Source organism: Podarcis tiliguerta (genome assembly GCF_965153285.1).
Source record: "Podarcis tiliguerta genome assembly, chromosome: 4".
Taxonomy (NCBI): Eukaryota; Metazoa; Chordata; class Lepidosauria; order Squamata; family Lacertidae; genus Podarcis; species Podarcis tiliguerta.
The window spans coordinates 76,024,573-76,051,701 of record NC_139537.1 but is presented as its reverse complement, the minus strand read 5'-3'; the positions used below and the strand labels follow the sequence as shown (position 1 = coordinate 76,051,701).

The 27,129-nt window shown below is 42.2% G+C and overlaps 2 protein-coding genes and 1 long non-coding RNA gene across 12 annotated transcripts in view; 1 reads left to right on the top strand and 2 right to left on the bottom strand.

Annotated features, from left to right (window-relative positions):
- The window catches only part of DCUN1D2 (defective in cullin neddylation 1 domain containing 2), a 20,921-nt gene extending 18,738 nt beyond the window's left edge, over window positions 1-2,183 (bottom strand). The window contains exon 1 of one of the 9 annotated variants that reach the window (XM_083438110.1): window positions 2,038-2,183. Coding sequence is in view for 2 of the 9 variants with exons in the window: in XM_083438104.1 (XP_083294230.1) it covers window positions 1,858-1,878 (21 nt within the window). In the remaining 7 variants the exon portion in view is untranslated. Of the gene's footprint in view, window positions 1-894; window positions 1,019-1,210; window positions 1,353-1,857; window positions 1,987-2,037 lie in introns of those variants that run through there. The other 8 variants (XM_083438111.1, XM_083438104.1, XM_083438106.1 and 5 more) reach the window with 8 other exon arrangements.
- A 226-nt stretch (window positions 2,184-2,409) lies between these two features.
- Window positions 2,410-23,487, top strand: TMCO3 (transmembrane and coiled-coil domains 3). 2 transcript variants are annotated; one of them, XM_083437807.1, is made up of 13 exons: window positions 2,410-2,464; window positions 4,487-5,366; window positions 6,840-7,019; window positions 7,890-8,081; window positions 10,267-10,395; window positions 10,665-10,757; window positions 12,091-12,277; window positions 14,980-15,097; window positions 16,728-16,923; window positions 18,505-18,655; window positions 19,221-19,300; window positions 20,893-21,042; window positions 22,599-23,487. In XM_083437807.1, the coding sequence occupies exons 2-13, from the start codon at window positions 4,848-4,850 to the stop codon at window positions 22,710-22,712; spliced, it is 2,109 nt and encodes a 702-aa protein (XP_083293933.1). In that variant the 5' UTR covers window positions 2,410-2,464; window positions 4,487-4,847; the 3' UTR covers window positions 22,713-23,487. The 2 variants fall into 2 exon arrangements, with proteins under 2 accessions (XP_083293933.1, XP_083293932.1); XM_083437806.1 differs by having other exon boundaries at window positions 2,415-2,534.
- LOC310676341 lies at window positions 10,844-27,000 on the bottom strand. Its single transcript, XR_014510469.1, has 4 exons — window positions 26,324-27,000; window positions 24,193-24,259; window positions 20,582-20,630; window positions 10,844-11,614 (listed from the first exon to the last, which is right to left on the bottom strand). It is a non-coding gene; the product is annotated as an uncharacterized lncRNA (long non-coding RNA).
- Between the last annotated feature and the right edge of the window lie 129 nt (window positions 27,001-27,129).

The following is a 27,129-nucleotide window of genomic DNA, read 5'->3' as shown; positions in this document are numbered from 1 at the left end:
CCTTAGCGGCTCACGGGCAACTCATTCACCTGCGGCTCCTTGCCCCCCGCGGGACAGCTCACGCCGGCCTATATCCCCCCTATAAAAACCCCTCTCCCCAGAGCCGAGGGAAGGCAGCGCGGGTGGGAAAACAGGGAAGAAAGGCAAAGAGAGAAGTATAGCTTTGGGGGCCGGTCTGTAAGAAGCGGGACAAAATCGGCGTGTGTGTGTGTGTGTGTGTGTGTGTGTGAGAGAGAGAGAGAGAGAGAGAGAGAGAGAGGTAGTCAGGCTGCAGCACCCTGCCAGCTTCTCCGCTGCCCAAAAAAGGGAAAGGTACGTGGTGGAGTTAGTGGTGGTGAGAGTCCGTCAGCCAGCCGTGGTGGCAGTAAGTCCTGCACTTGCGGTGCTTCTGCTATTAGCTTCGCCCCCAAGAATCCCATTACACGCACGCACGCACAAAAGAACAACCCCCCCTTCATTCACACAAGACGCACACCCGTGTGTCCGGGTTAGTGTTACAGGACCGCCTCGGGGCTTGGAGAGCTTCGGGGGGAACCTTTCAATGACGGGGAAGGAGATTGGGGGGGGGGGAGAGAGGAAGGCAGACAGGGTTAAGTCTCAAAAGAGCCTTTGCCGCCCCCCACCTCTCCAAAAGAAAGCCGGCCGCCTCGTGACCTTCCTTGACTGAGGCGCCGGGAGCGTAGCAGACCGGAGAGACCTAAAGGGGAAAGAGAGCAAGGTCGCTCGCTGCGCTGCACTTTGCCCTCAGGCGGCAGCCCGGCGGGAGGAGCTTTTATTCCGCTGCTTCCTCCTTCAGCTCGCGGAAGCGGGGGAGGGGGGCTGTTATTAACAACCGGTGCAGTTTTTCTCTCTCCTCTCCCTCCCCACTCACCCCCCCCCCCGTGCGCAACCTACCATTTTATCAGCGGCGCTTTCAACCAACTTCACTATCCAGCGCCAGCGCTGCTGCTGCCGCCGCCGCCGCCGCTACGGCGTCCTCCTGCGCACGCGCGTACCGGGCCGCCTCTCCCCCCCCCCCCCCCGCTCCTTCACGACCCTCAACCGCCTGCCATCGCCTAGGATCTTCTTCGGAAACTCCCGCCCCCGAGTTGTGTTCTTTCCCGCTGTTCCAATACTAAAAGGTGCGACGCTGCCGCGCCTGTGAGGTAGCGCTGGGGGGAATCATGCAAGGCCCGACAAGAGCGAGAAGGGGAAGAAGGAACTACGTTACCCATGGTGCACTCCGCTCTCAACCGGCTGCTGCCATAGATGTGTAATAGTAGACTCATGCGTAGCGTCTCACTTCTGGGTAACTTTTTTTGTTTGTTTGTTTGCTTCGAGCGTCACAAGGGAGACAAAAAGCTGGAGAAACTCGGGATTCCCCGTCCCCTGTAACTGGGCAACAGCAAGCCCTCTACAAAGGATTTATTTTCTTTTTAGCGCTGGTCTTGCCATTTATTTATTTTTAAGTTATTAACCATTTTAAAGTGAGCAATGCACTCGTATGCAGCTTGTTGAAGCACAAGACTTCTGCACGCAGTTCAGTGCTGGATTTGGGCTGAGAGGAGATCTAAGGTGGGGACTTCCCCCCCCCCCTAACCTGGAGCCTCCTTTTTTAACTTGCGCTATTATAGATGGGGATGCTGAGGCCAGTTTGCATTTACAGCCTCAAAAATATCCCTTGTACAAAACACCATGTTGCAATAAGATAATGCCGCCCTCAGATCAGTTCAGCGCAAAACTGCATGTAGAAGCACAGATTTGAAGGCAGGATACGATGGCTGTTTTGGTACAGTCAATGCACTTTTAAGAATTCCCACCCACATTTCCCACCAAAAATAAGAGCAGAGTCGAAAATAACATGCCCTTTGTTGTTACCTTCTGTTTCTGGCTAGGCATACTGCTGCTCAGGAGCAGCTATACCCAAATACTGCCTTTCCCCATTGTTTTTCTACCGACGTCTTCCCCTTCCGTCATATAGTGAAGCGGCAAAAAAGAGCGTCAAAGGAAACCAGGAAGTCCCACCTCCATTCTATTGTAGCTCTGTCAATATCTTACCTCTATGGCCGATGCGAGCGTGGGAGGGGGTGGAGTGGGAATTCTATACTTCCCACAATGCACCGCGACGGAGGCGGTTGCGATTACTGTACCCCCTTCTCTCTCTACTGTACATGTATATATAAACAATCCCGTTCACTACATTTCCCACAGTCCACCAGGAGGACTACATTTCCCACAAGGCGTTAAAAAAAGAAACGAAAGCGAGGGAAAGCGCCGGCGAGCCGTTCCGCTGTGCTCCTTCACGCTGAGAGAAGCCGAGTGGTTGTTTTTTGACGGGTGAGGTAATGGCAGGGGGTTCGTTATGGAGAGGGGGCGGAGCCCTCCGTTCTGGTTGGCTGAGGGCGGGGCGCGAGCTTGGCTAGGCGGCTCCTCCGAGGGATTCGATTGGTCACCTGAGAGAACGAGGAAGGGAGGCGGCGTGGAGGTGAGGAGGATGGGGACGTGGCTCGGCTTCTCCGGCGGTGGCTCGGCTGCGGTGGGACCTTCCCGTGCAGGTGAGGCGATGCGAGGTGGGGTAGAGTGGGGGGGGGGGAGAGAGGAAGTGCTATGTCGTTCGCCACTCCCTCCCCCGCTTCTTTCCCTCGCTTTCCTGTCGGCCCTGACGAGACTGAGGGATCCAGGTTTGAATTGAAAGAAGGAAGAGGCTCCGAAACTGGATCCTTCGGCGGCCCACCCTCGCCCGTGACCTCATGACACGGAGCATGCACACGATTTGAGTGGCAGTGTCCATTAACTTCAGAGCCGGGGGCCCTTTAGACCCATAGGGCTGGACCCCCCTCCCCAAGATCACGTAAATAAATAAAATAACTGACCAGTTGCGGCACAGATAACTTGGTTCTGCCTCCCCTAACATCATGCCTGCCCCCCCCCCAAATAAATCATGGTTACACCCAAGCCTGGACCCCTCCAATGTTTTATTGGGCGGGGGCCCTGAAGTGACCTCAGCCCCAGGAGTTGGCTCCTAAGGTGGCGCCATAAAGGAGGCAGTGCTGGACCTGCGTTTGTTATTTTGAGTATGGGACGAGAGGGTGGTGGTTAGCGAGTTGGATCCTTCCCCCCAAAAAGAGGGGTGGGGTGGTGGTGGTGGCGGCTTCTTCGTCTCCCTCCCTCCTCCCCACCAAATCTCCACCATTTGTTACATCTTTAGCACCAAGGGAATAATGGTGTGTCTTGCTTCTCTCTCTTCTGCTGGAGGTGCCCTGCCCTTTAAAGCAAGCGGGGTTGGGAGTTTGGGAAGTGGACGCCGCTTCAGAATTTCTCCCTTCCAATGGATGGAAAGGATATACACCTTTATGCACCTTGGTCAGGGCAAATGTAAATGGTCTGCTATAACTAGTGTTTAATGACCGTTTCATAAACGCCTTTCCTGGGACTAGATGTTCTCTCATATATATGTAAGTAGTTGGTGGCAGCAGCAATCAAGGTCATCAGACTACTCCCTGGGGTTCATAGATGTTTGAAGGGGATGCTGAATTGAGCCATAGCTCCAGCACAATCTTTAATCTACCCTTCTTCCTCTTTTCCCAGTATTTAGTGAATTAAGTATTATGGAAGTAAGGAATGTGATCTTACTGAGGAAGAAGTCTTGCTTGGGAGTACCTGAAAACCTGGAGCTATGCTTGGCAGGATTGATGGATCTGAAGTCTTAATGGCTATCCACTGCTGTTTAACACACTTGGCAGGGCACCTGAGCAAAAATATGTGTGTCCTTATTTTATATGTATAGATGCCTCTGGGAAATTAAGACAGTGGGTACATTGGGATCTCACCAACACGATGATCAACCATCCTATCATCAAAGTAAAACAACAACAGTTTTTTGGGGAAGAGCAAAGAGCAGGAGATCAAGAAGCTGCCCCAGAGTTCCAAAACTCAGGTCTCCAGACCGCTCCATAACAGGATTTGCAGCATCACATATTCCTGGTTATTGTACAGAACAAAGCCATGCCACAGCCCTTGACTTTAATGGGTTTACGATCTATGTTAACCAGAGAGATCTGGAAAGGTAGAGGTCAGGGAAATGTTCACTATTGTTGACTGCAAGAAGGAAGTTGCTTGATAAGTAGAGAGCATGAGGTGTTGCAGGCAAAAGGAGAAGCACAATAACAAAAGCAATGGAGGTGGGAGAAGTCAAAGGGAGGGAAAGTAACTGATGATTTATGTGGAAGACATGGTAACCTGTAAGAATTAGAAGCTTTAATGTGTATATGGCTCTAAGGAAGGACATTGTGGTTGTAGAGAAAGATGAGAGAAGAGAAGCAGGAAGGGTCCTGGGATTATATGGTGCCGTTTCTTCATATTGTTTTTTTTGTACACAGCTAGGTTAATAGGAAATTAAAATATTGTAATCAATTGTACTTTATTTTATTAATTTAACAACATTTAAATACTGCTTGATTGTAATATAAAAAAGTAAGTAGCCATTTTACTTTTTTTTTTAATGCAGAGTTGGGATCATCATTTATTGTCCATATAAGAAGATCAAGCAACCATTCCATTAGTGAAAATTAACTGAAGAGTATTTGATATAATTCAAGGAAAATATATTAAAATATTTTTCAGTAGAACCTCTTTCCATCTTGATAGATGTTAGCTAGTGCTATGTTTTGGACAAAAAGCAGACCAAGAAAGAAGATGTTTTTCATAAAAAGCAATGTAACCTTGAAGAAAGAAGAATGTGCAGTGCTTAAGGTATTTTCATCTCCTGGCTTCTGGAATTTGAATTCATATTTGTTTCAGTGGTTCAGCAGTATACTAAGAATGACAGCTAATTTTTATTAATTGATCACACTGCATATATATTTGAGATGCGAAAAGCATATGATGGAAAGTTTGGGATAATTTCTGACTGCTTTCCTATGATTGGTAATAATTGGACCATGAAGGTAACTGGATTTATTTCCTTATGGGTGTTGGCTTCATTGTTTTGCTGTCAACTAATAACACCTGTGGAACATGAGGATATAGTGAAACATGCAATAAAACTGCATCGTGGTAGAGGAGTTGCTGCTACACAGAAGAAACAATGGCTTGTAGAAAACTGCAGAAAGCTATCTGGACTCCTGCGTCAAAAGAATGTGGTTCTCAACAAACTAAAAAGTGCAATAAGAGCAGTAGAAAAGGACTCAGCACTGTCACTTGCAGAAAGAACTTTTCAAGTCCACACATTTGAAATTTTTCAAAAGGAGCTGAATGAAAGTGAAAACTCTGTATTTCAAGCAATCTACGGACTCCAAAGAGCTTTACAAGGTGATTATAAAGATGTTGTGAACATGAAGGAAAGTAGTCGGCAGAGATTGGAAGCTTTGAGGGAAGCAGCAATAAAGGTTAGTTCTCTGTACAGTTGAAAAATTACGGTAATGTTCTAGAAACTAAAGGATGTCAAGGTAGCTACTGCCTATAGACAGGTTTCAACAAAGTATTAGGTTGGTTTCAACAAACTTGCCAGCTGTGCTTGGTGGAGGAGGGGGAATCACACCCATCACATTAATTTTGAGATAATGCTTTGCATAGGGCAGGCTTCCTCAACCTTGACCCTCCAGATGTTTTTGGCCTACAACTCCCATGATCCCTAGCTAGCAGGACCAGTGATCAGGGAATTGTAGTCTTGAAACATCTGGCGGGCCGAGGTTGAGGAAGCCTGACTAAGGGCAATATCTGGTGTTAGTTATACTCTGAGTAGACCTATTAAGTCTGTTTATTTCTATGGCTCAATTCTGAGTATGATCAACATTGGATATCATTCTTAGGGCCAAAGTTGCAAAAAAAGCCAATGCGTGTAGAAGTTCCCATATTATCAGTGGTCATATTTGGGCCATAGATGCTTTGCAAATGGCACATCTATGTATGATGCCCAGAGACAGGACAGGGACTCATGACTGATTGGGCAGGCTGCTGCATACTCCACAACCAAAAATACCCAGTAACCGACCCATAGTGAGTTCTGACATTCAGTAGTAAGAACTACTCTTCTGCTTTCAAAAGCATTATTATACTCTCTTAAGTGTCAAGTTCTTGTTCCGTCTGTCCAAATAGGAGACAAAATATTTCTCAAACGTGTTCAGTTCTATCATTTGTTATGCTCATAAGCCTTTGATAGGAGCAAACTTCATTAGCTCTTGACAAGGTGGCCAAAGCCCCTACGTTAAATCATCCAGAATTAAAAATCTGTTACTTCCGCTGTTGCTGGGCAAGGAGATGCCTTTCTTAAGTAAGGAAGGAAGAAGTGCATGCATGCCCATAAAGGTTGCCATGTCAGCAGAGGATATAAAATCAGTGACACTGCTCTTTTTTCATTGTAACTCCTTTTCCAGCAGTGTGGTCATCAGAAGGGGTGGCTGCAGAATGACAATAACCACATAATGAAATGAGAAGAGAAATATTGGCTTGCATTTTTATACCTAGAGAGATGTTACGTTGTACCCCATAGTTCCCCATAAAATCACTGGTGATGTTGAGTAAATTGCTATATTTCACCCTTAAAACATGTATGTCATCTTGTACTTTGTGGGTGAAAAGTGGGATATAAATACAGTTAATAAATAATGGCTACTGAAAGGAGTAAACATTCTGCATATGTTAACTGTCCTTATTATAAAATGGCCTTTTTAAGGATTTCACTCCAGCTTCATTGAGGATCTAGAGCTGAAAGGCAATTCAAGGACCTCAAGAAGCTTTGTATGAAGTATTTGTTCTGCAGCTTTTAAAAAGTTTTGTAAGAACTTTGACAAAATGAAATGTTCAACTTGTGAATTTCAGCTTTAAAAAAATATCTGATTTTTAAAAATGAATTCTAACAGGAAGAAACAGAATATGTTGAACTTCTAGCAGCAGAGAAACACCAGGCTGAAGCCCTGAAAAACATGCAGCATCAAAATAAAAGTTTATCCATTCTTGATGAGATTCTTGAAGATGTAAGAAAAGCAGCTGATAGGCTTGAAGAGGAAATAGGAGAGCATGCCTTTGATGACAACAAGTCAGTAAGTTTATCTAGAGAGGGATTTTTATAGCTATTGAGTTCTACTACTTACTATCTTATATAACAATTTATCAAAAGTATTCTTATTAAGTATTTTTCTGTTATGTTCTCCAGTTAAGTGGCATATTGGCAGAATAAATAAGAATACTTTCATTTCTTCTAGTTGCAATATAAATTCTAATTTGAAATCCAATGCAATGGGGAGGATTCCAAGACAGCAACTGCAAGTTTTCTTCAGTGGTGAGAGGCGAGAAATACATAGTAGCTTGTATGTAACCCACATAACTGCAGAAATTAAAAGTAGCAAAACTAGAAACTTTTAGAATAAAAAATGGCAATGTAACAGATACACAAGATTGATATCGCTGACCTGGAGGTTATTAAGGCAATACAAACAATTTATAAAAATTGAAATCCTGGTGTTGTAAGAACAGCTTGGATTACTGCAACGCGTTCTATGCAGGGCTGCCTCTGAAGACTGTTTGGAAGCTTCAGCTGGTGCAGAATTCAGCAGCTAGGTTGCTCACTGGGGCAAAATGGTTTTAGCATATTAAACCCAATTCAAAGTGTTGGGTTTGACCTATAATGCCTTAAACAGCTCAGGACTACAATACCTCAAGGACCATGTTTCCCCATATAAAACCACATTGGAGAGGTACCAATGGACGTTTCTTCAGCCACAATCAGAAGGCTTCCAGGGCCAGATCTCTGCCCACAGAGAGGGATGTCCACACTGTTCTGTGACCTCTGAGGATACTTTCTGAGACCATAAGATTGCTTGCTCATTATTTCCTTTTAAACTCTAAAAACAAACAAAAAAATGGCATAATAAATAGATGACAATAATGAAAAACCTTTGCTTCCTTGATAGGTGAGGGGAGTGAATTTTGAAGCTGTTTTAAGAGTAGAAGAAGATGAAGCAGATACTAAAAGAAATGTTTCAAAACGGGTAGTAGAAGATGATTTGGGTCTAAGCATGCTTATTGATTCCCAAAACAATCAGTACATACTTACTAAGCCCAGAGACTCTACCATTCCACGTGCGGATCATCATTTTATAAAGGTAATATATGTAAATAGGGCTGAGCATATTAATAAAACTTAAATTAAAAGTAAGTATTGGCTGTATACTTACATTTCAAAAGACAGAAATATAAACAACAATTATGAACATATTAAAGTTATTTGCCAATACCAGTTTGTAGTCGTGTTATATCCGGGTGTCAGGAACTTTTTATTGCTGTCATATCTTAAAATACTACTGGGTTTTCCCAAATTAAAAATGTTGGTATTGAAACCTGGCAAAAATGGCAGAAAATAATGAATATTAATTTCCTCTATTTCTGAGAATTAAAAATTGTGATTTTAGGTCCTACATTGGACTGCACTAGCTTGTATGATTATCTCAAGATCATTATTTTATCTGAAAGACTGTGATGCATCTTCTTAGACTTTGCCTTGGATGTTTGTTATGGACATTATTCAACCACAAACTTGTGTTTGCCGCCAGGAGTACACTCAACAGGATGATAATTGCCATATACAATGTAGCTATTTGATGTAGATATCACTCTGGCTTAACTGAAAGAGACTTCTAGATAGCCTCCATTATTAAACATGTCAACCTTTTTACAGTCCCATTATGTATATATGAGAAGTCTGAGTTCTGGTACTAAAAGTGGTATAAAATACTACTCTTATCCCTCCATCTGTTTTTAATGCAGAAAAAATTCTAGGATGGATCTATGGCTCCATGTCAAAGCTCTTTCCCATCACCCTAATTTTTGTGGAAGCTGAGTTTATTTTTGAGTTGCCCTTGACCAGGCATAGGCAACCTTGGCCCTCCAGATGTCTTGAGGCTACAATTCCCATCATCTCTGACCACTGGTCCTGTTAGCTGGGGACCATGGGAGCTGTAGTCCAAAAACATCTGGAGGGCCGAGGTTGCCTCTGCACCCCCCTTGACACTAAAGGCAGCAGGGAGGTCCTTGCTCATATAGGAGCTCCTGCGTATGCAAGAGCTTCGGATCTGATCTCTGTGTGCCATAACTACAGTAGCTGTTCTTATAGAGCTGTACTGGCTTAGTTTTTAGTGACAGCTGGTATAAAAAATGAATTTAGAATTTGTGATCTGATTCCATTCACAGCTATGGAAAAAAAATTAAACCCAAATAAGAATGTGATATGCCCCATAAATGCACCCTGGGCTGCTCATCCAGCTCACAAATGAAATGGAATTGTTGTGAAACCAGTACTGACAAAGGGCAATATTAGTAGTGGGTTTTTTCCTAGAGAGAAAGGTGTCAGAATGCACATCCCTCAGCAGAACCCACCTCAGAGATCCTCTTGGGGGTGGGGGAGATCTCCTTTCCAGCCAGAGGCTTGCTGAGGCTGTTCACCTGAGGCAAGGGGAGCTTTCCACACTGCAACTGGCCAGCTTAATGGCCCCCCTACCCATGCACCTCTCCGGCTCAGCTGAAGTGTGCAGAAGCTTCTCTGCCTCAGCTGACCAGCTTAATGAGCAACCCCCCACCCATATGTCTCTCTGACTAGTGTGAGCCAGAGCAGCTTGGGGCTTGCTCAGCTGAGGCATGGCTTTCCCACACATCAGCTGTTAGCCAGGAGGCTGAAGAGCCTCAGCAAAGCCCTGCTGCGCCTCCAGCTCACGAGGAGACCCTCTCCAGAGCCCTCATCTTCAGGCTCTGGGGAGGATGTCCTCATGAGCCGGGGGTGCAGTGAGGCTTTGCTGGTCAAGCCTCTCCCTCAACTTCTGAGGCCCAGCTGAGAGGTGACAGAACGCCGTTCCGGTAGGGGGAAAAGCCTTGAATATTAGTATTAGGAGTTAGCCAGAACAAATGAAAATCAACACTTATAAGAACTAATGACAAAAATACAGTATTTTGTTGCTGCTTTTTAAAAATGTTGGAGTAAGCATTTCCCAACTGATATTAACACCTGCTTTATCTCCATTTCATGTTTCATATGCGTAATGAGTGATAGTTTTTTATATCTCTCCCAAGAGGTTTCACTCTCTTGGAGAAACAGCAGAGGGAGAGCATGTGAGCCCAAGGCTTGCTCTGCGTCCCACTCAACTCCAGGTAGTGTTTCAGGAATGCAATACTCCCTGAAAAGGCCCACTGACGATCCATGAAACCTCTTCCTTCCTGGATCAGTAGTATGTCCACTGGCTTTGAATGTTGACATATGTGTGTGGAACATTTTTATTTTATTTTTGTTTTATTTATTAGGATATTGTCAGCATAGGAATGCTATCTTTGCCTTGTGGATGGTTATGTACAACAATAGGATTACCAACTATGTTTGGATACATTATCTGTGGAGTACTCTTAGGACCATCAGGATTAAACAGCATTAAGGTAAGATTTTGGAGAGGTACAATGTTACATAAGCTGATATTAATTTATGCACCAGGGCTCTTCCTTTCTCCACCCCCCCTTGCAGTCCTGTACAGCCCCAAAATCTGCTCTGGAGAGGTAAGGGCATTAAGGGGTTTATGCATGCTTTCCTTATTGTGGAAGTAAGATGTAAGCAGATACTGTATGTATAGCATGACTGAACGTCTAGTTACTACTTTTGCAGAAGTTGACTATATTTTGAGTTACCTGTGGCAACTTGTGTTTTTCAGTCAATTGTGCAAGTAGAAACATTGGGAGAATTTGGTGTGTTCTACACACTGTTCCTCGTTGGCTTGGAGTTTTCCCCAGAAAGATTAAGAAAGGTATTGCTCCATAAAATGTATGTGTATCAGCATTGCAAATAAACCAAGAGAAAAATAGCATTTTGGATTGTTCAAATTTGCATGATTTAAAATATATTTTTTTGGTTCTCATACACCTGTTTTTAAAAGACTTCTACAGTTTGCGGAGGGTTATCTTTTTGAAAATAAACAAATGTTCTCCTAGAATACATAGACACAGAGATCTAGTTCTCACTGAGGTGGCAGATTTGTGTCTGGGTTATACCACTTCAGATGGCACATGTGGGCTCAGATGCTCTTCTGTAAAAAATTAAATCCTTGCACGTGGAAAGCTAGCATGTTGGGGAGAACACTGTACTAGATAGAGCCTTAGTCTGAAATGGGTAGGACTCATATTTAGGGCATGATTGGCCCCCAGGTGCAAAGGCTGCAGTCGCCTAGGAACAAAAAACAGAGCTAGAAACTGAGAAAAGAGAGACTATTGCGACTGCATCATAACTGGGCAAGTCAGAAGAGCAGTAAGGTGAATGCTACAAAAACAGCTTTGAATTGGAAAGTACCTCCAGGGCACTGCAAGAGTCTTGAAAGTCTGAAAGTGGGATAGGCAGAGTGGGTGGTGTTAACTTGGCAATTTAATATTGCTCTTCTGCCTGGGTTCTTACCGAGGTGGCAAACCTGTTTGTACCGTTTTTCTTTCTTCTCAATTACTCCTTTATACATTCTCTTTCCACTGACCTTCTAGCTTGCTCTCAGCTTTTAATTCTTCCCAAGCCTCTTTGCTAGAGCATAGCTGTGTTCATCACAGCCCCTTTAACACTTCGTTGGGTTGTCATTCCACATCTTGCTTTGCCTCTGGACTCCACTTTGGGAGCTGTGAGCTGAAAGAGTCCATCAAGCTACTATAAATAAATTTTATATGGGAATGCTTGCATGCTAAAGAGTTATTGCCTTACTGACAGCTTATTTACTGTTTGAACACAAGTTAACAATTTACTCAGTAGTGTAGGATTGTTTGTTTTCTGCTTGTAATAATAATATATATCCTAGCACTTTTTTCAGTTAAACATTGAGGACAAGGGTTGCATTAAGCAGATGTGAGTTTCCCAGTTCATAATCTATAGCATAATATAATCCACTTGCCGGGGAGGGGGAACTCTTCTATTTTTGGAATTCCTATTGTTAAATAGATCCAGAAACAATGACATTTAAGAACAGTTTTGGTTGTCTAAAGAACTATCAGGATCTATATATTCTGAAGTTGTACGGCATTAAATTTTAACAAAATTTAAAGGATAAATACAGTTGCAATGTTGAAATAGTATTATGCTAATCTAAGTGACCATTATTCTCAAAGGTGTGGAAGATATCATTGCAAGGACCCTGTTACATGACATTCCTGATGATTGCATTTGGCTTACTGTGGGGACACTTGCTACAAATTAGAGCAACACAGAGCGTTTTCATTGCTACTTGTTTATCATTATCAAGCACACCATTGGTATCCAGATTCCTTGCAGGGAGTGCTCGGGGAGATAAAGAAGGTAGGTGGATCCTTAACCTACTGAATTATTCCATTTAATCTTAGCCCAGACACATGGGCAAAAAGAACTAACCTTAAAAGGTACAGAAATTTTCCAATTGCCCTTCACTTTTCATAGTATTCTCCAACCTGGTACCCTACAAATGTTTTCAACTACAACTTCCATCAACCTTAGTAAGAATGACCAGTGGTCTGGAATTGTGGGAGTTGTAGTCCAAAGCGTCTGGAAGGCTAGGTTTGAGATCCAGTGCCTTCCATGCCGTTAATAATTTCTGAAGATTCTATCCCTAGTTTCTCAGCCAATATCTGAGTTAACAGAACTTATCCTGCAGCATGTCTAATCACAGCACTCCATAATGCTTTCTGTGCGAGATAAGTTGGTTTCTATGAAATGCAAGCCTCAAGAGACATGTATTGTAATCTATTGAAAACATAAAAGCTTGAAAATAAGACATCTTCGTAGGCTCCTGCTAATACATCTACACATGTAGCCTTATAATTTCAATGGTATTTTGTCATCTGCCTGGTATGATGAATGGGCTAATTAGGGAACTGAATCATGAGTTGCGTACAGCTGTTGCAGATGAAAGCTAGAGGAGTTTTTCTTCCTCTCCCATAATACTACAAACTGAATTGTAGGAGATTCAGGACACCCAATAGGAAACAATTATCTACACAGCACATAGTTAAACTATGGAATTCATTGCCACAATAGTGTGGATGGTCACCAACTTAGATGGCTTTTAGAGGAAATTAGACAAATTCATGGGGGATAAGACTATAAATGCCTACTAGTCATGGAGATATGCTACAGCGCTGGACTTAGGGTGGTGTGGGCAGTTCCCCTGCACAGGGCACTGAGTCAAGGGGGCACAAAATAATAATAATAATAATAATAATAATAATAATAATAATAATAATAAACCAATATTTATGCTGGTACTACTCAAAGTTAGGCCCTGGTCAGGCAGGTGATTGAGTTTCTGCAACTATGATCTAGTGCACTTGAGAGCAAAATGGAAGACAAGAGGGGGGAGGGCACCAAATAAATATTTAGGGAGCCAAATTTTGTCCTCGCTCAGGGTGCCATATTACCAAAGTCCACCCTTGTATGCTAACTCCAGGTTCAGAGAAAAGACAGCATGCCTCTGAATGTAAGTTGCTGGGGAACTACTCGATTTGTAAAATTTCCAGCAATTTTGAAGCCGCAAAGAAACCCATACCTTTTGGGGGATGGGGGTGAGGAATGGACAGTTTCAGGAAAAAATGCAATACATTTTAACATATTGTACTCTTTACATACAGTACTCTTTACATATTGAAAGTCAGTTTGATACTTTAGGAACATAAAATACATTATGCATAGCTTGGTTTACCACAGAAATATGATTGGTATATTAAAAGAAGATTTTATTCAGACAATAATTACTCATTTGTTTTTTAAAGTCTTTGTTCCAAGTGGAGTTAAAAGCTGCTCAACTGTAAGGAAGTTCATCTCTATGATTTTGCAAGCTTATGTGGAGCAGGCAAAAATAAGAAGAAAAACCCTCAACATTATTGTGAAACAAATGACTATTCTGAAAACTATTACGTCTTCTCCAGTCCTCCACAGTGTTAAGCAGGCATAAAAAGAGCTGAGAAAAAGAGGGGAGGAGGAACAAAACTTACTGAACCCCACATGAAATTTAGTCTTTATTCTATCAATAAGTTTCAGTTTCTTCATATTTCCCATCATATTTATCATGGACTTCTAAAAACAGAAGGTTTGCCCAAGTTGAAACAAGTTTCTACCCTTCCACATGTCTGTTTATTTCTTGTTTTGGTGTGTTTCAAAACACAGACCAGCTTCTTTCACGTGCTACAGAAGAGAGAGGAATCTGAAGTAGGTAAGAGACAGGAGAGGCTGTACAGTAGACGCTCAGGTTGCGAACGTGATCCGTGTGGGATGCACGTTTGTAACCCGCATCTGCGCACGCGCGGGTTGTGATTCAGTGCTTCTGAGCACGTGCAAAACTTGATTTAGCGCTTCTGTGCATGCACAACTGCCGAAACCCAGAAGTAACGCGTTCCGGTACATCCGGGTTTCAGCAGTCCACAACCCGTAAAAACGCAACCTGAAGCAGCTGTAACCCAAGGTATGACTATTATGCATAGGTCTTGCCACTATGTTGCAGGAAGGTTATGCTTGGCAGAATCCCAGATGCTCTGTCGAATATGTTGGCCCAATAGGTTCTGTACTCTGCAGAAAGAAAGCTTTCCTCATCAGACCCTAATTGTGCTGCTTGTTTTGTAATGGAGTCAAACACAGAAGCAGTGCGGTCATCACTTACATTTCTGCCCTTGAATCTTGGATCCAGCAGATATGCAGCAGCATAAATTGCATGGCAAAAAAATTATGTTGGAACTTGGCTTGTATTTGTATTGTACTGGCTTGTATTTGGGGGCTCAAAATGACCTTCCCATTGATTTGCCATTCAGTAATAGATATTCTGAAAGTCATGCCTTCTTGCACGCATTTTCTTAGACACTCATTTTATTTTGCTTTCTGTAATACTTTCACATGTATGAGTTTGGTCCAAATAGATATTATATAAAGTTCATGATAAGTGGCAAATCATTATCAAGGAAACGGACGCTATTAATACTGTATTGCAGTTCTTGAACATATTTAACATCTGCCTCTTTTTTTTTCTAATCTCCCAGGAGATATTGATTACAGCAGTGTTCTGCTTGCAATGTTGGTTATGCAGGATGTACAGCTTGGCTTGTTTATAGCTGTTATGCCAACTCTTATTCAAGCGGGTGTCGGCACACATTCCAGGTAACAAAGTTCATTTGTTTGCTTTTATTCATTACATTTTTAGCCTGCCTTTTCTCCAAGGATTTCAGGACTGTGTACATGGTATTTTTATTTTCCTTCATGCTGCATGTTTCTTAAAGTGTGAATGCTATGAAGTGTTTTATCATACATCTAATAACTAATTTACTGTTGACATGCATGGTACATAATTACTGGCTTTCCATGCTGCAGTTCAGAGGTGCAAATGAATTGGAACCGTAAATACATTGGAGTTTCTGTGTCAACTTTCTTTTCATTAGTCTGGCTCTTCTACCTTCAAACTGCTCTTTGAATTTCACTTGAGTTTGATATGTAAGTTCCTGAAGAGGGCACTGGCCAAGAAATTGGCATGCTATCAATTGTACATGCATAGGGCTTAAATGTTAAATACATCCTAATACTCTTTATATTGTGACTCAGATGTCAATTTAATTAGGTTATAAATATTTTTCGTAGCTCATTTAGTAGCTCATTTTTAGTAGCAGTTTTGAATGGTTCAGTATACCAGCTGGATTCAAAATGGTGTCCGGTGGTATCCAAATATAGACCAAATTCAACATGGGAACTGTCATGTTGAATTGAGCAACAGTAACTTCAGTGACAGGGACGTGGTGGTGCTGTGGGTTAAACCAGAGCCTAGGACTTGCCGATCAGAAGGTCGGCGGTTCGAATCCCTGCGACGGGGTGAGCTCCCGTTGTTCGGTCCCTGCTCCTGCCAACCTAGCAGTTCGAAAGCACATCAAAGTGCAAGTAGATAAATAGGTACCACTCCAGCAGGAAGGTAAACGGCGTTTCCGTGCGCTGCTCTGGTTCGCCAGAAGCGGCTTAGTCATGCTGGCCACATGACCCGGAAGCTGTCTGCAGACAAACGCCGGCTCCCTCGGCCTATAGAGCGAGATGAGCGCGCAACCTCAGAATCGGTTACAACTGGACCTAATGGTCAGGGGTCCCTTTATGTTTATCTTTATTAACTTCAGTGACGTCCAAACTGGTGCAATTTATACAGTTCAGTCTGACATCTGGATTCTAAATGGCACGTGACAATAGCCAAATACAAGCCAAAACACACTCCTCATTCTCTGGAACCATCATGCCAAAGTGGGCAGTGATATTTTCCTATCCTTTGGCACTGGTGCAGTGTGGAACATTTTGGTTCATCATCTTGATTCAAAATGCTAAATGCTAAACATAGACAAAAAACTGGCTCCTCCGCCTCAGGAACTTCCACATGATATCTCAAGCGGCATTCAAATGCTTAGAGGGCAGGGCAAACAGACACACCACTTTCAAAAATATTTATTAGATAAGGCTCAACTTTTATTCTAGCTTAAATATTCTCCAAGTCTGCTTTTTTTTTTTTTTAACGACCAGGTGTGGCTAACCTGTGGCTCTCCAGATGCTGTTGGACTCCAACTTCCATCAGACCCCTTCAGTGTGGCCAGTGATTAGGAATGATGGGAGTTGTAGTCTAACATTTGCAGGAATTGCAGGTTAGGAAACTGTAAATGACAGATACAGATTTATGCACACATTTTCCTGTTTAATAAGAAAAATCATTTTAAGAGGGCTTTTAGAATGACACTGAACGTGACTTTTTCTTCTTTTTCCCTAGCACCATCAAGGAAATACTGAGAATATTGATGCTGATTGGACAAATTCTCTTTTCTTTGGCTGCTGCCTTGCTTATATGTCTTGTTTTAAAGACTTATCTAATAGGACCATACTACCGCAAGTTGCATACGGAAAGCAAAGGAAATAAGGAAATTCTAGTTCTGGGAATATCTGCTTTCATGTTCCTTATGTTAATGGTAATTTTTCCAAATATTTCTTTATTTTTAACTTGTACATGATATGGTGATATATTAATTTTGAAAATAATTCCAGGAGAAAATGTAGATTTCATTCATGGAAGCTGGCTCCATAGGTGAATATGTAAATTACATTAAAAAATTATGACAACAAATTCAATAACCAATTTAATAACCAGTTTAAAACGAATATCGGAGTAGTCAGAAAGCTAGCTGCTCATAAAAATGCTTGTGCATAGCTTAAAATGCTTATGCATACATAGTCCTAGCTTAAAGTTTCTTCATGGTATAGCTAAAGTTCTACCCATATAGCTGCCATTATTGCAGACATCATGGCCTGCCATGTCTGAGTCAAAGTCTGTTATCTGGGTTGTCTCTGGGAAGTTATGTCAACTTGATGAGAAGGAGATATGTTAAACCTCCTGGTTCTCCCCCCCCCCCCCCCGGTGTTGGCTGGTACCCATTTGGGCCAGTAGGACAGATGACAGGGAGGTCAACAGCAGGTGGCGCTAGAGCTAATGACAGGCAGAGCCAACTTCTTTTCTGTTGGGTTCTACAGCTATGACTAAGGAGGAGGAAGCTGATAAGCAGTGCTACCTCTCCTTCTGGGATTGGCTATAAGAATCCAGGCAGGTGGGGTTGGAAGGTAACTGCAGGGTAGAAGAGAAGAGCCAAATGTTAACTGATTCCATGTAGACTAGTACTTCCATGCAACCAGGTAGACTGAAGAAATGAGTAGTGAATAGGCATAGAAAGATACAGAATATAAGCAAATACTTTGATGCTTTGACTGGATCTTATGTTCATTTTTACTCTTCAGTTATTTGACATGCATTAGATCATAAGGTGTATCTAATCATTTTGCATTGCCTTTGGCCTCCCTTTCTTAGAAAATTATTGTTCTCTCTGTATTCATAACATATTGTCCATCTAGACAGTTACATCATGCATCTGAGAAAGTGCACTGTTGCTCAGGAAAGCTCATGCTACAATAAACTAGCCTTTTAGATGCAGGAAGACTCTTTGTCCTTGCTGCTACAGATTTACACAGCAACCTCTCTGTAATATAAAACAAGCTTCTAAAAGCAAATATCTTGGTGTTGAGGCATTATTTCTGAGTGCACTAGTGTCAGATATGGCATACAAAGTAAGTCTGAAAAATTCATATACATTTCTTAAAATCAAGTGTGCACGGCCACTTGTAGTTAGATCATTGCATTGCCATCCTAAATACATTAATATTGTAAGTTTCCTTTGTTTGTATTTAATGAGAGATGCTAGTGTGACTAGTTTGGATTTCAAGTGGATTTACTACAGTGAAATTGTGTTTAGGAACTGGGCTAACAGGTAATCAAAGATGGTAGAGACCATTTTATAACTAACAAAAAGATTACAATTTTAGAAGTCTTAAAATTGCTTATTTCCTCTAACATTAATTATTTAAATTATAGTGCTTTCATTAAACAAGGATAGTGTTATAAAAGATTTGCATGTAATATTTAATTTTTAAGCAAGGTGGTTAATGAAAAGTTAATTAATAGACACAAAATAGTAATAAAAATCTTTTCCACTCCCTTACAGATCACAGAGCTATTGGATGTTTCAATGGAATTGGGATGTTTTCTAGCAGGAGCACTTATATCTTCTCAGGGTCATATGGTTACTGAAGAAATTATGTCCTGTATTGAACCAATACGTGACTTTCTTGCCATCATATTCTTTGCATCTATAGGTAACTTATTACAAAAATATATAAATGATTATTATTCTTACCAGCATAACAGCCAAAGGGAAAGGAATGTACATTTGTAATAACTAGGATAAATTTCAATTGCATAGTGCTTGTTGCAATTTCAATTGCATTGTGCTTGTGAAGCCTATTGGCATCAACTGGTGATAGGGTGAAGCCACAGAATGTTTATGAGTATTCTAACTATTCAGGTAGACAAAACTAGACTAGACTCCAAAGAACTATGGAGACTCCAAAGAACTACCTAATTCAGGAACAACCAGCTAGTAAGCATCACTACTATGCTTTAGAGACAGTATCTACAGCAGACTCTGTAGGCTGAAATACTGCATCTGGTGGATGGTACTTCCACCTGAATTATGCAACCTCTCTAACATCATGGGTAAAATGAAAACATCTAAAATATTATTCTTTAATATGGCATCCTTAACTCAACAAGCTTTAAGAAAGATTCCTGTCAATATTTCATCACTCTGCTCTTTTATAAATATTGCAGTGTTTAGAAAAAAGTCACATTAGCTGTAAGATGCTTCTTTTTCTCTTGCAGGTCTTCATGTTTTCCCTACATTTGTAATATATGAACTCACAGTCTTGCTGTTCCTTACATTTTCAGTCGTAATAATGAAGGTATATATTCAGTACTTTAGAATAAAATTGAATGAGGTTGATATTTTGTATTATGTTACTATGGTGACTGCAACCCCATTCCCTGAAACTGGTATTCTGTGGCTTAAGAATGCTAGATGAAGGACACAACTGATGATTTTTTTCCACAAGAACCTAACCACAGGTTTCTATTTTACTCCTATCCATGTCTACTCAAAAGTCCTACTGAATTCAGTGGGGCATACTCCCAGTTTTGTGAGATTAGGACTGCAGCCTTGGCTCTGGTTCAGGCTGCTGAATGCAGATTGTGATATTGCAGTAGTAATTTATTAATCATTACTATAGTGGTACCCCGTGTTACGTACTTAATCGGTTCCAGAGGTCCATTCGTAACCGGAAACCGCTCATGAGACGCGCTTTCGCTAATGGCACCTCCCGCTGCCACCACGCTGCCAGAGCACGACTTCCGCTTGCATTCTGGGGCAAAGTTCGCAACAAGGGGCATCTGGGTTAGCAGAGTGCATAACCTGAAGCATTTTGTAAGCGGGGGCAGTACATAACATGAGGTACCACTGTATCTGTATTAGTCAAAGAAACAACAACAGTAAGATACCAATGTGAGATATAAAGGCTGAAATTCTGTATTAAACAATATAATATTTAAAAAGTTATCAAATTCTGTTATCAGAGCAATTGCCCAACTACAGAAGATTACTCAGATAAAATGTCAGCAAAGACAGCAGGAAAACTAGCAACTAATTGTCTGGGAACAGAGAAATATATTCACGCAGTACTGAAAAGATATCTGCATTGGTGCCAGGCAAGCCTCCCTATATATTATGTTTAATATATTGTTTTGATTTCTAATGTTAGTATAAAGCACTAGATTGGCTTAAAGTATACAAAGAGAAGCTATCTTTAATCCCATCAGAAGTGTACAAACTGCTGAAAGAATTGCAACTCACAAGCCAGTAAGCTTTTTCTCTTATTTCATATACATTTGTAGAGGAGTTTTTTTACCAGACTGAAACTTTTCCAGAACTATAAAATTTAAGCAGGCATTCTATGTTAAAGCCCAGGTTTATTGAAATCAATGAGAAAGAATTGTGTCCAGTTCTTTCAGGAGTTGTTCCACTTAAGCAATAACTTTCTTATGAAGTATTCAGTACTGTAGTCACCAGCATTGCAAAAAGCTTCTCCTGGAAGCTGGAATGCGGTGCAGGAGTTGCAGTGGAATGGGAAAATTTGTTTGGAATCTCCCCAGTTCTCACTAATTCCCCTGTACCACATTCCTGGTCTCACCTGTGGGACGCCTTGCCCCTCAGCAGAGGCTCTGGAAGGCACAGTGTGTCTGCAGTGGAAAAAAGGACAGCCTTATTGTGTGAGCAGCTTTCTCATTGTTACAAAGCTGAGATACAACCCTAAACACTTTAAATTTAATCTAGTATGCTGTGTAAAGATCACCTAGATTACAATCTGACCTGTTCTGTTCTGCTAATCAGTATAAACTAGATAACTGTGGTTAATTAAATAACTTCTTAACCTTATTTTATTTTAAGCAGCATAAACTTTCCTGTTTTCCCCGCTGCATTGTTAAAAACATTCTCTCTCAGTTTTTCCTGGCAGTGCTTGTCCTTTCTATGATTCTTCCAAAGAGCAGTCAGTACATCAAATGGATTGTATCTGCAGGCTTGGCTCAAGTCAGTGAATTTTCCTTTGTCTTGGGAAGCAGAGCGCGCAGAGCGGGTATAATTTCTCGAGAGGTAAGCTATGACATCATAAAGCCATATCATGGAGAGCCAGGCTGGTGGTGTGGTTAAAACGCCAGACTTAGGGGTGAGGAGAGACCACAGTTCAAATCCCCACACATCCATAAAGCCATTTCACACTTAGAAGCATGTAATAAAACTGTATGGTAAAATGGTCAACTTAAGGGATGTTGAGACTGGGTGCTATATACACAGTTGTCGGTAGCTTCTTTAAGCGTTTTCCCCTTTTTAAACAGAAACAGCTTTGGAGTCTTAATGCTTCATTAGTAGAAGAAAGGGAGGGGGAAGAGCTGTTTAACGTTTTACCTCCATTCTATTTCCTTTTCAAACCCACCCAGCTGCTTTCCCCCTTGCAAAATAGTGGCCTGCATTCCCCACCCATGGGTAGAAACAAAAACGTCAGAAGAGATTCTAGCTTCTACATTTGCTTTAACTTGCAACCTCCCCAGGCTGTTTGGGGGTTCATTCTTCTTTAATGGGAAATTTGCACAAAAGTTGCGTTAGGCCATGTCAAATACATGTATTCCAAAAGCTGGACTCCACCAGCCTCAACTTCTAGTAGCATTTTAGCTGTAGATTGACAAATATTAAAGGGCATGTTGGATGGGTAATAAGGGAATAAGAAGGTGTGGCTTGCCATAAAATGTTGCTTGTTGCATATTGAGCTTGGTTGTGCTATCTTCCAAGTCCTGGTAATAGAACAATAATGGCAATCCTTTTAAGCATTGTGTGGTGATCTACTTGTGGGATTGAATAAGCATCTGCTGCATAAGTGGGGTGGTAGGTTACGTTGTCTCTAGTTGCCATTGTCTTAATTACCCTGATGCTGTAGCATCAGAAGCAGCCTAATGTTTCTGTGAGTGAGAAGCCTAAGGATGGGTCCCAGATGGATGAAGAGGACTGCTGAGATCTTAAGATTTTTCATTCTGAGGTCCGTAAGCAACCTCTGGTAAATGAAACTATATTAATAATGCTGGCAGATAATGGGCAACCCAGTGGAGCAATTTCAGAGCTACTTGATAAAAAAGGGATAAAAAAAATAGGGCGAAGACTATCAGATGGCCTGTTACACTTCATTACTCCAGTAATATTTACTTCTTCACCTGATCTCTCAAACTCTCTTGTTGATGTTGATCTGTCTCTGCGTTTGGGTAGATAAAGATGTCATAGCTTCTCCAGATGGAACTTTTATGACCTGCTATTTCTGAGTATTATTTTAGTACAAGAAAATTTTCCACCCATTTAAGTGATGCCTTTGGAATGTATTGTGGCAAAATTATTCAAAGGATGCAACACGGCAAATGTCATGATTTTGAAAAAAAATGGATTAAGACTATCACAAGTGTGCAAATATAATTACGTCATATAATGCGCTTTGCATGCACAGGAGCATGGCTGGGAAAGACCTTTGCCCAAGACCCTAGCCTAGAGCCACTGCCATAATAGAAGACCCTGGCCTTGGTGGAAGGATCTCTTTGAATACTTTGGTGGGTTTCTGCTAAGATTGTTTTTCTTCACAGAAATAACACATTTTGCTTCCCAATTTTTAGGTCTACCTCCTTATATTGAGTGTGACTACTCTAAGCCAGTTGCTCGCACCAGCACTCTGGAGAGCTGCGATTATGAAATGCGTACCAAGACCTGAAAAACGATTAATTTCCTAAAGTTACTTAGTACAAATCTTTCATGAAGAAAGCATCTTTATAATCAACAAATGCAGAATTCCCCACACTACATAGCCTGAATTTGGGAGGAAGAGCCTGTGTGTCCGCCCCCACAAAAAAGCTTTATTTCTTTTACAAAAAGTCTGCAATTCCAATAACTGACTGGTGTGCCTTTTTGTGAGAATCAGGCAGAATCCTGCACTGCATAAGAAAGGCACTGATCACACAATGGGATTTCACCAACCTTTCTTTCCCCCTATGCTCCACCACAATCATTCCTGGAGCAGATTTTGCAGGGGCCTGCGGGAGAGGAAAGTGAAGTCCCATAGTGTGAGCAGAAGTCTATTCCGCTTGCACATGTGTAGTGCTGGATACAACCTGTTATTTACAGTCAGTGTAGTAAGTTTAATTAACATTTATAGTGCCTGTGGCACTGTTAAAGAACTGTGTAATAAGTTAGTATTCAAATCTAACGGCCACAGTATATATATATTTTCAGTGCTATACAAACTTATACAAATATAAGCTTGAAAACTACTACAGCTATCAAAGGACTGAAAGTTAATATGCCTAAATCTACACTTAATTGATGCATTTTAAATAATGTAGTTATTTGTAACATTGATCTGTCTCATATTTTTTTGACAAAAATGTTTGTTGTGATCAGAAATGACTTTTTAGTATGAATAGCAAGAATTTATTGTGTTGATCATGTTAATAGTTCAAAACCAAAACATAGACATTGAAACTAAATTAAAACTATTTTTGGAAGATACGTTTAGGTTTGTGTTGCCTCACTGGATAAATCATCATTTATATAGCAAGAAGGAAAAACTCAGAATCTAGTCACATTGAATAAATACTGGAAAGTCCATGTCTTTAATAAAGACACATACTAAATGGTGAACTATTCCACCTTATTTGATTCCAAGTCTAATATTGAAAATGTGATTCTTTAACAATCTTAGTGGTATTCTCTATGTAGCTACAGTGGCTCTGAGCAGCTTCCCAAAATCCATACTTTGTTGCTGCATGTGCTGTAGCCAGTGGCGTGGCAGGGTCAGGTGGTACCCGGTGCGGAAAATTGGTGTGTGCCCCCCCCCATTGAAATTATTAAAAGAAGGCAAAATAAGGTACTTGCCGTTGCAAGTGTTATTTTCTGGCTTATTTACTTAACATTGTAAGCATAAGCACTTAAAACCATTTTTCCTAACTTTATTCTCTGCAAATTTTGAAATCAAAATCAATTCCTTTTGCTACTTTCGGCAGAAAGAAATACCCCCTGTGACTTAGTTGGTTTTTAACCACTGTCCTAGAACCTATTAATGCCCAGAGAGATAAAGATGTCTGTCCCCCTTGCTCATGACCAGTCCAGAAGGTGGCCTGGCTGGCGGGCCAGCTTCCTCCTCTTCCTCCCCAGCCCCAGGTTTGCCTTTGTGCAGCTCAGCAGGGCTTCCCTCCTGCTCTGTCTGCTACATACCTCATTGAGGGAGTCCCCAAAACTGTCAAATGTAGACAAGGGAGCACTCTGACGAAGATCACGGCAACTGCGGATGAAGAGGGAGAAGTCATTTGTGTGCCATATAACAGCTCTTTCCAAAATATAAAAACCAGTATCATGAACGTTAAAATGCAAAAGACAAGCAATTAAAAAACACAACCAAACATTAAAACTCAAGGCACCCATAACTGAAGCAGTATAACAGCGTAGCTAGCTGCTTGGGTGCCTGGTGCAAGGCTCGCATCCTGTGGAAGGGGGGCGCTGCGTGGAGCCCCTCCGCCGCCTCCCCCTCAGCTCTTGGGTGGCTGAGGGAGAGGCGGTGGGCAGACACAAGCCCCACGCTGCCGTTTCAAGCAGCATTGAGCCTGCAAGCGCCCAAACCACCACATCACTCCCAGGACAGCAGTGTGACTCAGGCGCACTGCAGGCCCCACAGTAAGTGCCGGCCCCAGCGGTGTGCCAGCTGCATTTTGTTACGTTTGTTGACGCAATAAAAAAGTTTCGTGAGCCCACCCAATTTTATTTTATTTTTTAACTCGGCTTTTTGTCATGTTGCCACCCCCTCAATGATGACACCCTAGGCAACCCACACCCCCGCACCCCCCCCATCTCTGCCACTGCAATAGAATAAAATAAGACTTAATGGAGAAACAAGATCTGTTGGGTTGTAGATCCTCTGCTCAGGTTGTACTTATGCACATAAAACCATGCATCCTGAAAACACCACAGTCTCCGCTGACCTTCATTCCAAGGAAACTGAACCTGCGTCAGCAACTGGAACCCTTCACATTCACATCTTTGCATTTATTTGTGGATGTGTGGAAACCATAATTATGAAGCAAGAAGTGAAATCATTCTCAATTCTTTTGACCTTATAAGTAATAACTTATATTATTAGTTCTCAGTCCTGAATGTGGAATGATGGCTTGTGTTTCCATTTAAATTTCATTCCTTATTCCTAAATCTATGGATACCTTGGATCCTGCTTGGGGGTTCCCCCTTTGGGCATCTGGCTGGGCACAGTGAGAACAGGATTCTGGACTAGGTGGGCCATTGGCCTGGGTGTCCATTTTGTTTACTTTTTGAAATATGGCAACCCTATTTAAGGGCCCACCGCCTCCAGTTTATGCGTCTCTTCAAGGCCACTCCTGGGGGGACCCTTCTTCCTCTTCCATTTCCTGAAGCTGTGGAACAAAAATAGCAACACAAGAAATATGAAGGACAGAGCAGGCCAAGATGTCCTCAGATGATCTTGTATTTCCTAAATAACTCGTAGGAAAGATCTGTCTAGTCCAGCCTCATGTTTCTCACATTATATAACCTTTTCCCTCCTCATCCCTCTTTCCTTTTGTGTTGCATCTTTCAGTTTGACAGGCTGAGGGCAGGGGAAGTATATTGCATTTTACTGAGCTGCAAGCTGCTCTGGGAGCCTTTTTACTGAAGAGGGGGGTAGAAGTGATTATCATGGTAGTATTAATAAATTAATATAACCGGGGGGGGGGGGGAGGTCGTCCTTGAAAGGCCTCCAGCTGCCTTTCTTTCTGAGGTTGATATGCCCCCTCTCCCCTTCTGCCAATCGCCCCTTAGGCTGCTGCCACCTACCCATTCAGGACTGAGCAAATCTGTACACTGGGGTCTCCTTCTTGCCTTCGCCTTCCTCCTCCGGGGGACTGCCTGGCTCTTCCTTTGACTTGTCCTCCTTGCCAGCCATTTTGTTGCAGGCATCTCCGTCCTCAGAGGATGACTGTTGGCATGGACAGGATGGAGGAACCAGCCCAGAGGTGGTGGCAGTGGTGGTGGGGAGAGGGGAGAGAGACAGCAGCCCAAAATGAGACAGGCAGGAACCCAGAAGCCAAACTCTCCTGTCCGCTTTGAGCCGCTTGCCAGGGAAGCCCTAAAGCCCTGGCGCCATACGGGGCTGGTCCATCAGGACGAGTGGGGCAGCAAGCACAGCACATTAACATATTTTTGTCATTTTGCCACCCGCCTCAGTGATGACACCCGGGGCGGCCCCCAACCCCCGCACCCCCTTTCTCTGCCACTGCAACCGAATAAAAGAAGAAAAGAAGGACTCAAAACTCCCTTAGCAATTTCATGTTGGCCCCCTCACCATTTTCCCAGACATTAATATTCAGACTTTGTTGATTGTCACTCCCGCTTTCACGCTGTCTAATATGACATGATTTTTAAAATAAATTAAGGCCTCAGTTTTTCCGATTCTGTCGCAGCTAAGCCACCCAAAGGCTGTTGAGCCAAGGCTGGGGTTGGCCTCAACTGCAAAGTGAGGTTGGGATTCTGAGCTGATGTCACAGACAGGTTCCGATCAGTCCATTTCCTCTAAGGGAGGGGGGTCTGTTTTCCCTTAGGGTGACCGCTTAACACACCACCCAAGAGAAAAAGGAGAAAAGTGGATAAATCTTTTAGTTCTGTAGCAAGAATGAGTGCCAGGAGTTTTGTTTCCCCTGCCCTCCTCCATTGCAACACGTGTTATTTATGTAATAGCAAGGGGGCTAACATCCTTCTGTCTAGTTTGTAGGATGTCCTGTTGAGCCCATCCTAACCTTAAGACTGGTATGGGAATAAAGATAATTAAGATTACTATCCCTTGCCAATATTTGTAGCATGAGGTACTATTATTAGCTCAAATGAAACATACATTGAAGGGGCGGCTGACCCCCTCCCCCACCCATCTTCTTTGTACAGTATTTGCTTTACCACTTCACTGATGTATATTTGCTTTGGACAAATGTCCGCCCACTTCCAAAATAGCTTGTTCCCTTCCCCACCCCATGTAAGTGAACCACTTCTGTTCTCTCATGTCCAAGTATGTCTCGTACATGCTTTGCAAAGTCACTTTTACACAGCTCGTTATGCATGCCTAGTGGCAGCAAATAAAGGTGGAGAAACATCATTCTG

Coding starts and splice junctions, on each gene's coding strand:
- TMCO3 (XM_083437807.1), top strand. CDS start 4,848: ATGCGAAAAGCATATGATGGAAAGTTTGGGATAATTTCTGACTGCTTT. Junction 8,082..10,266: donor CGGATCATCATTTTATAAAG/GTAATATATGTA, acceptor TTTATTTATTAG/GATATTGTCAGCATAGGAAT. Junction 21,043..22,598: donor CGGGTATAATTTCTCGAGAG/GTAAGCTATGAC, acceptor CCCAATTTTTAG/GTCTACCTCCTTATATTGAG.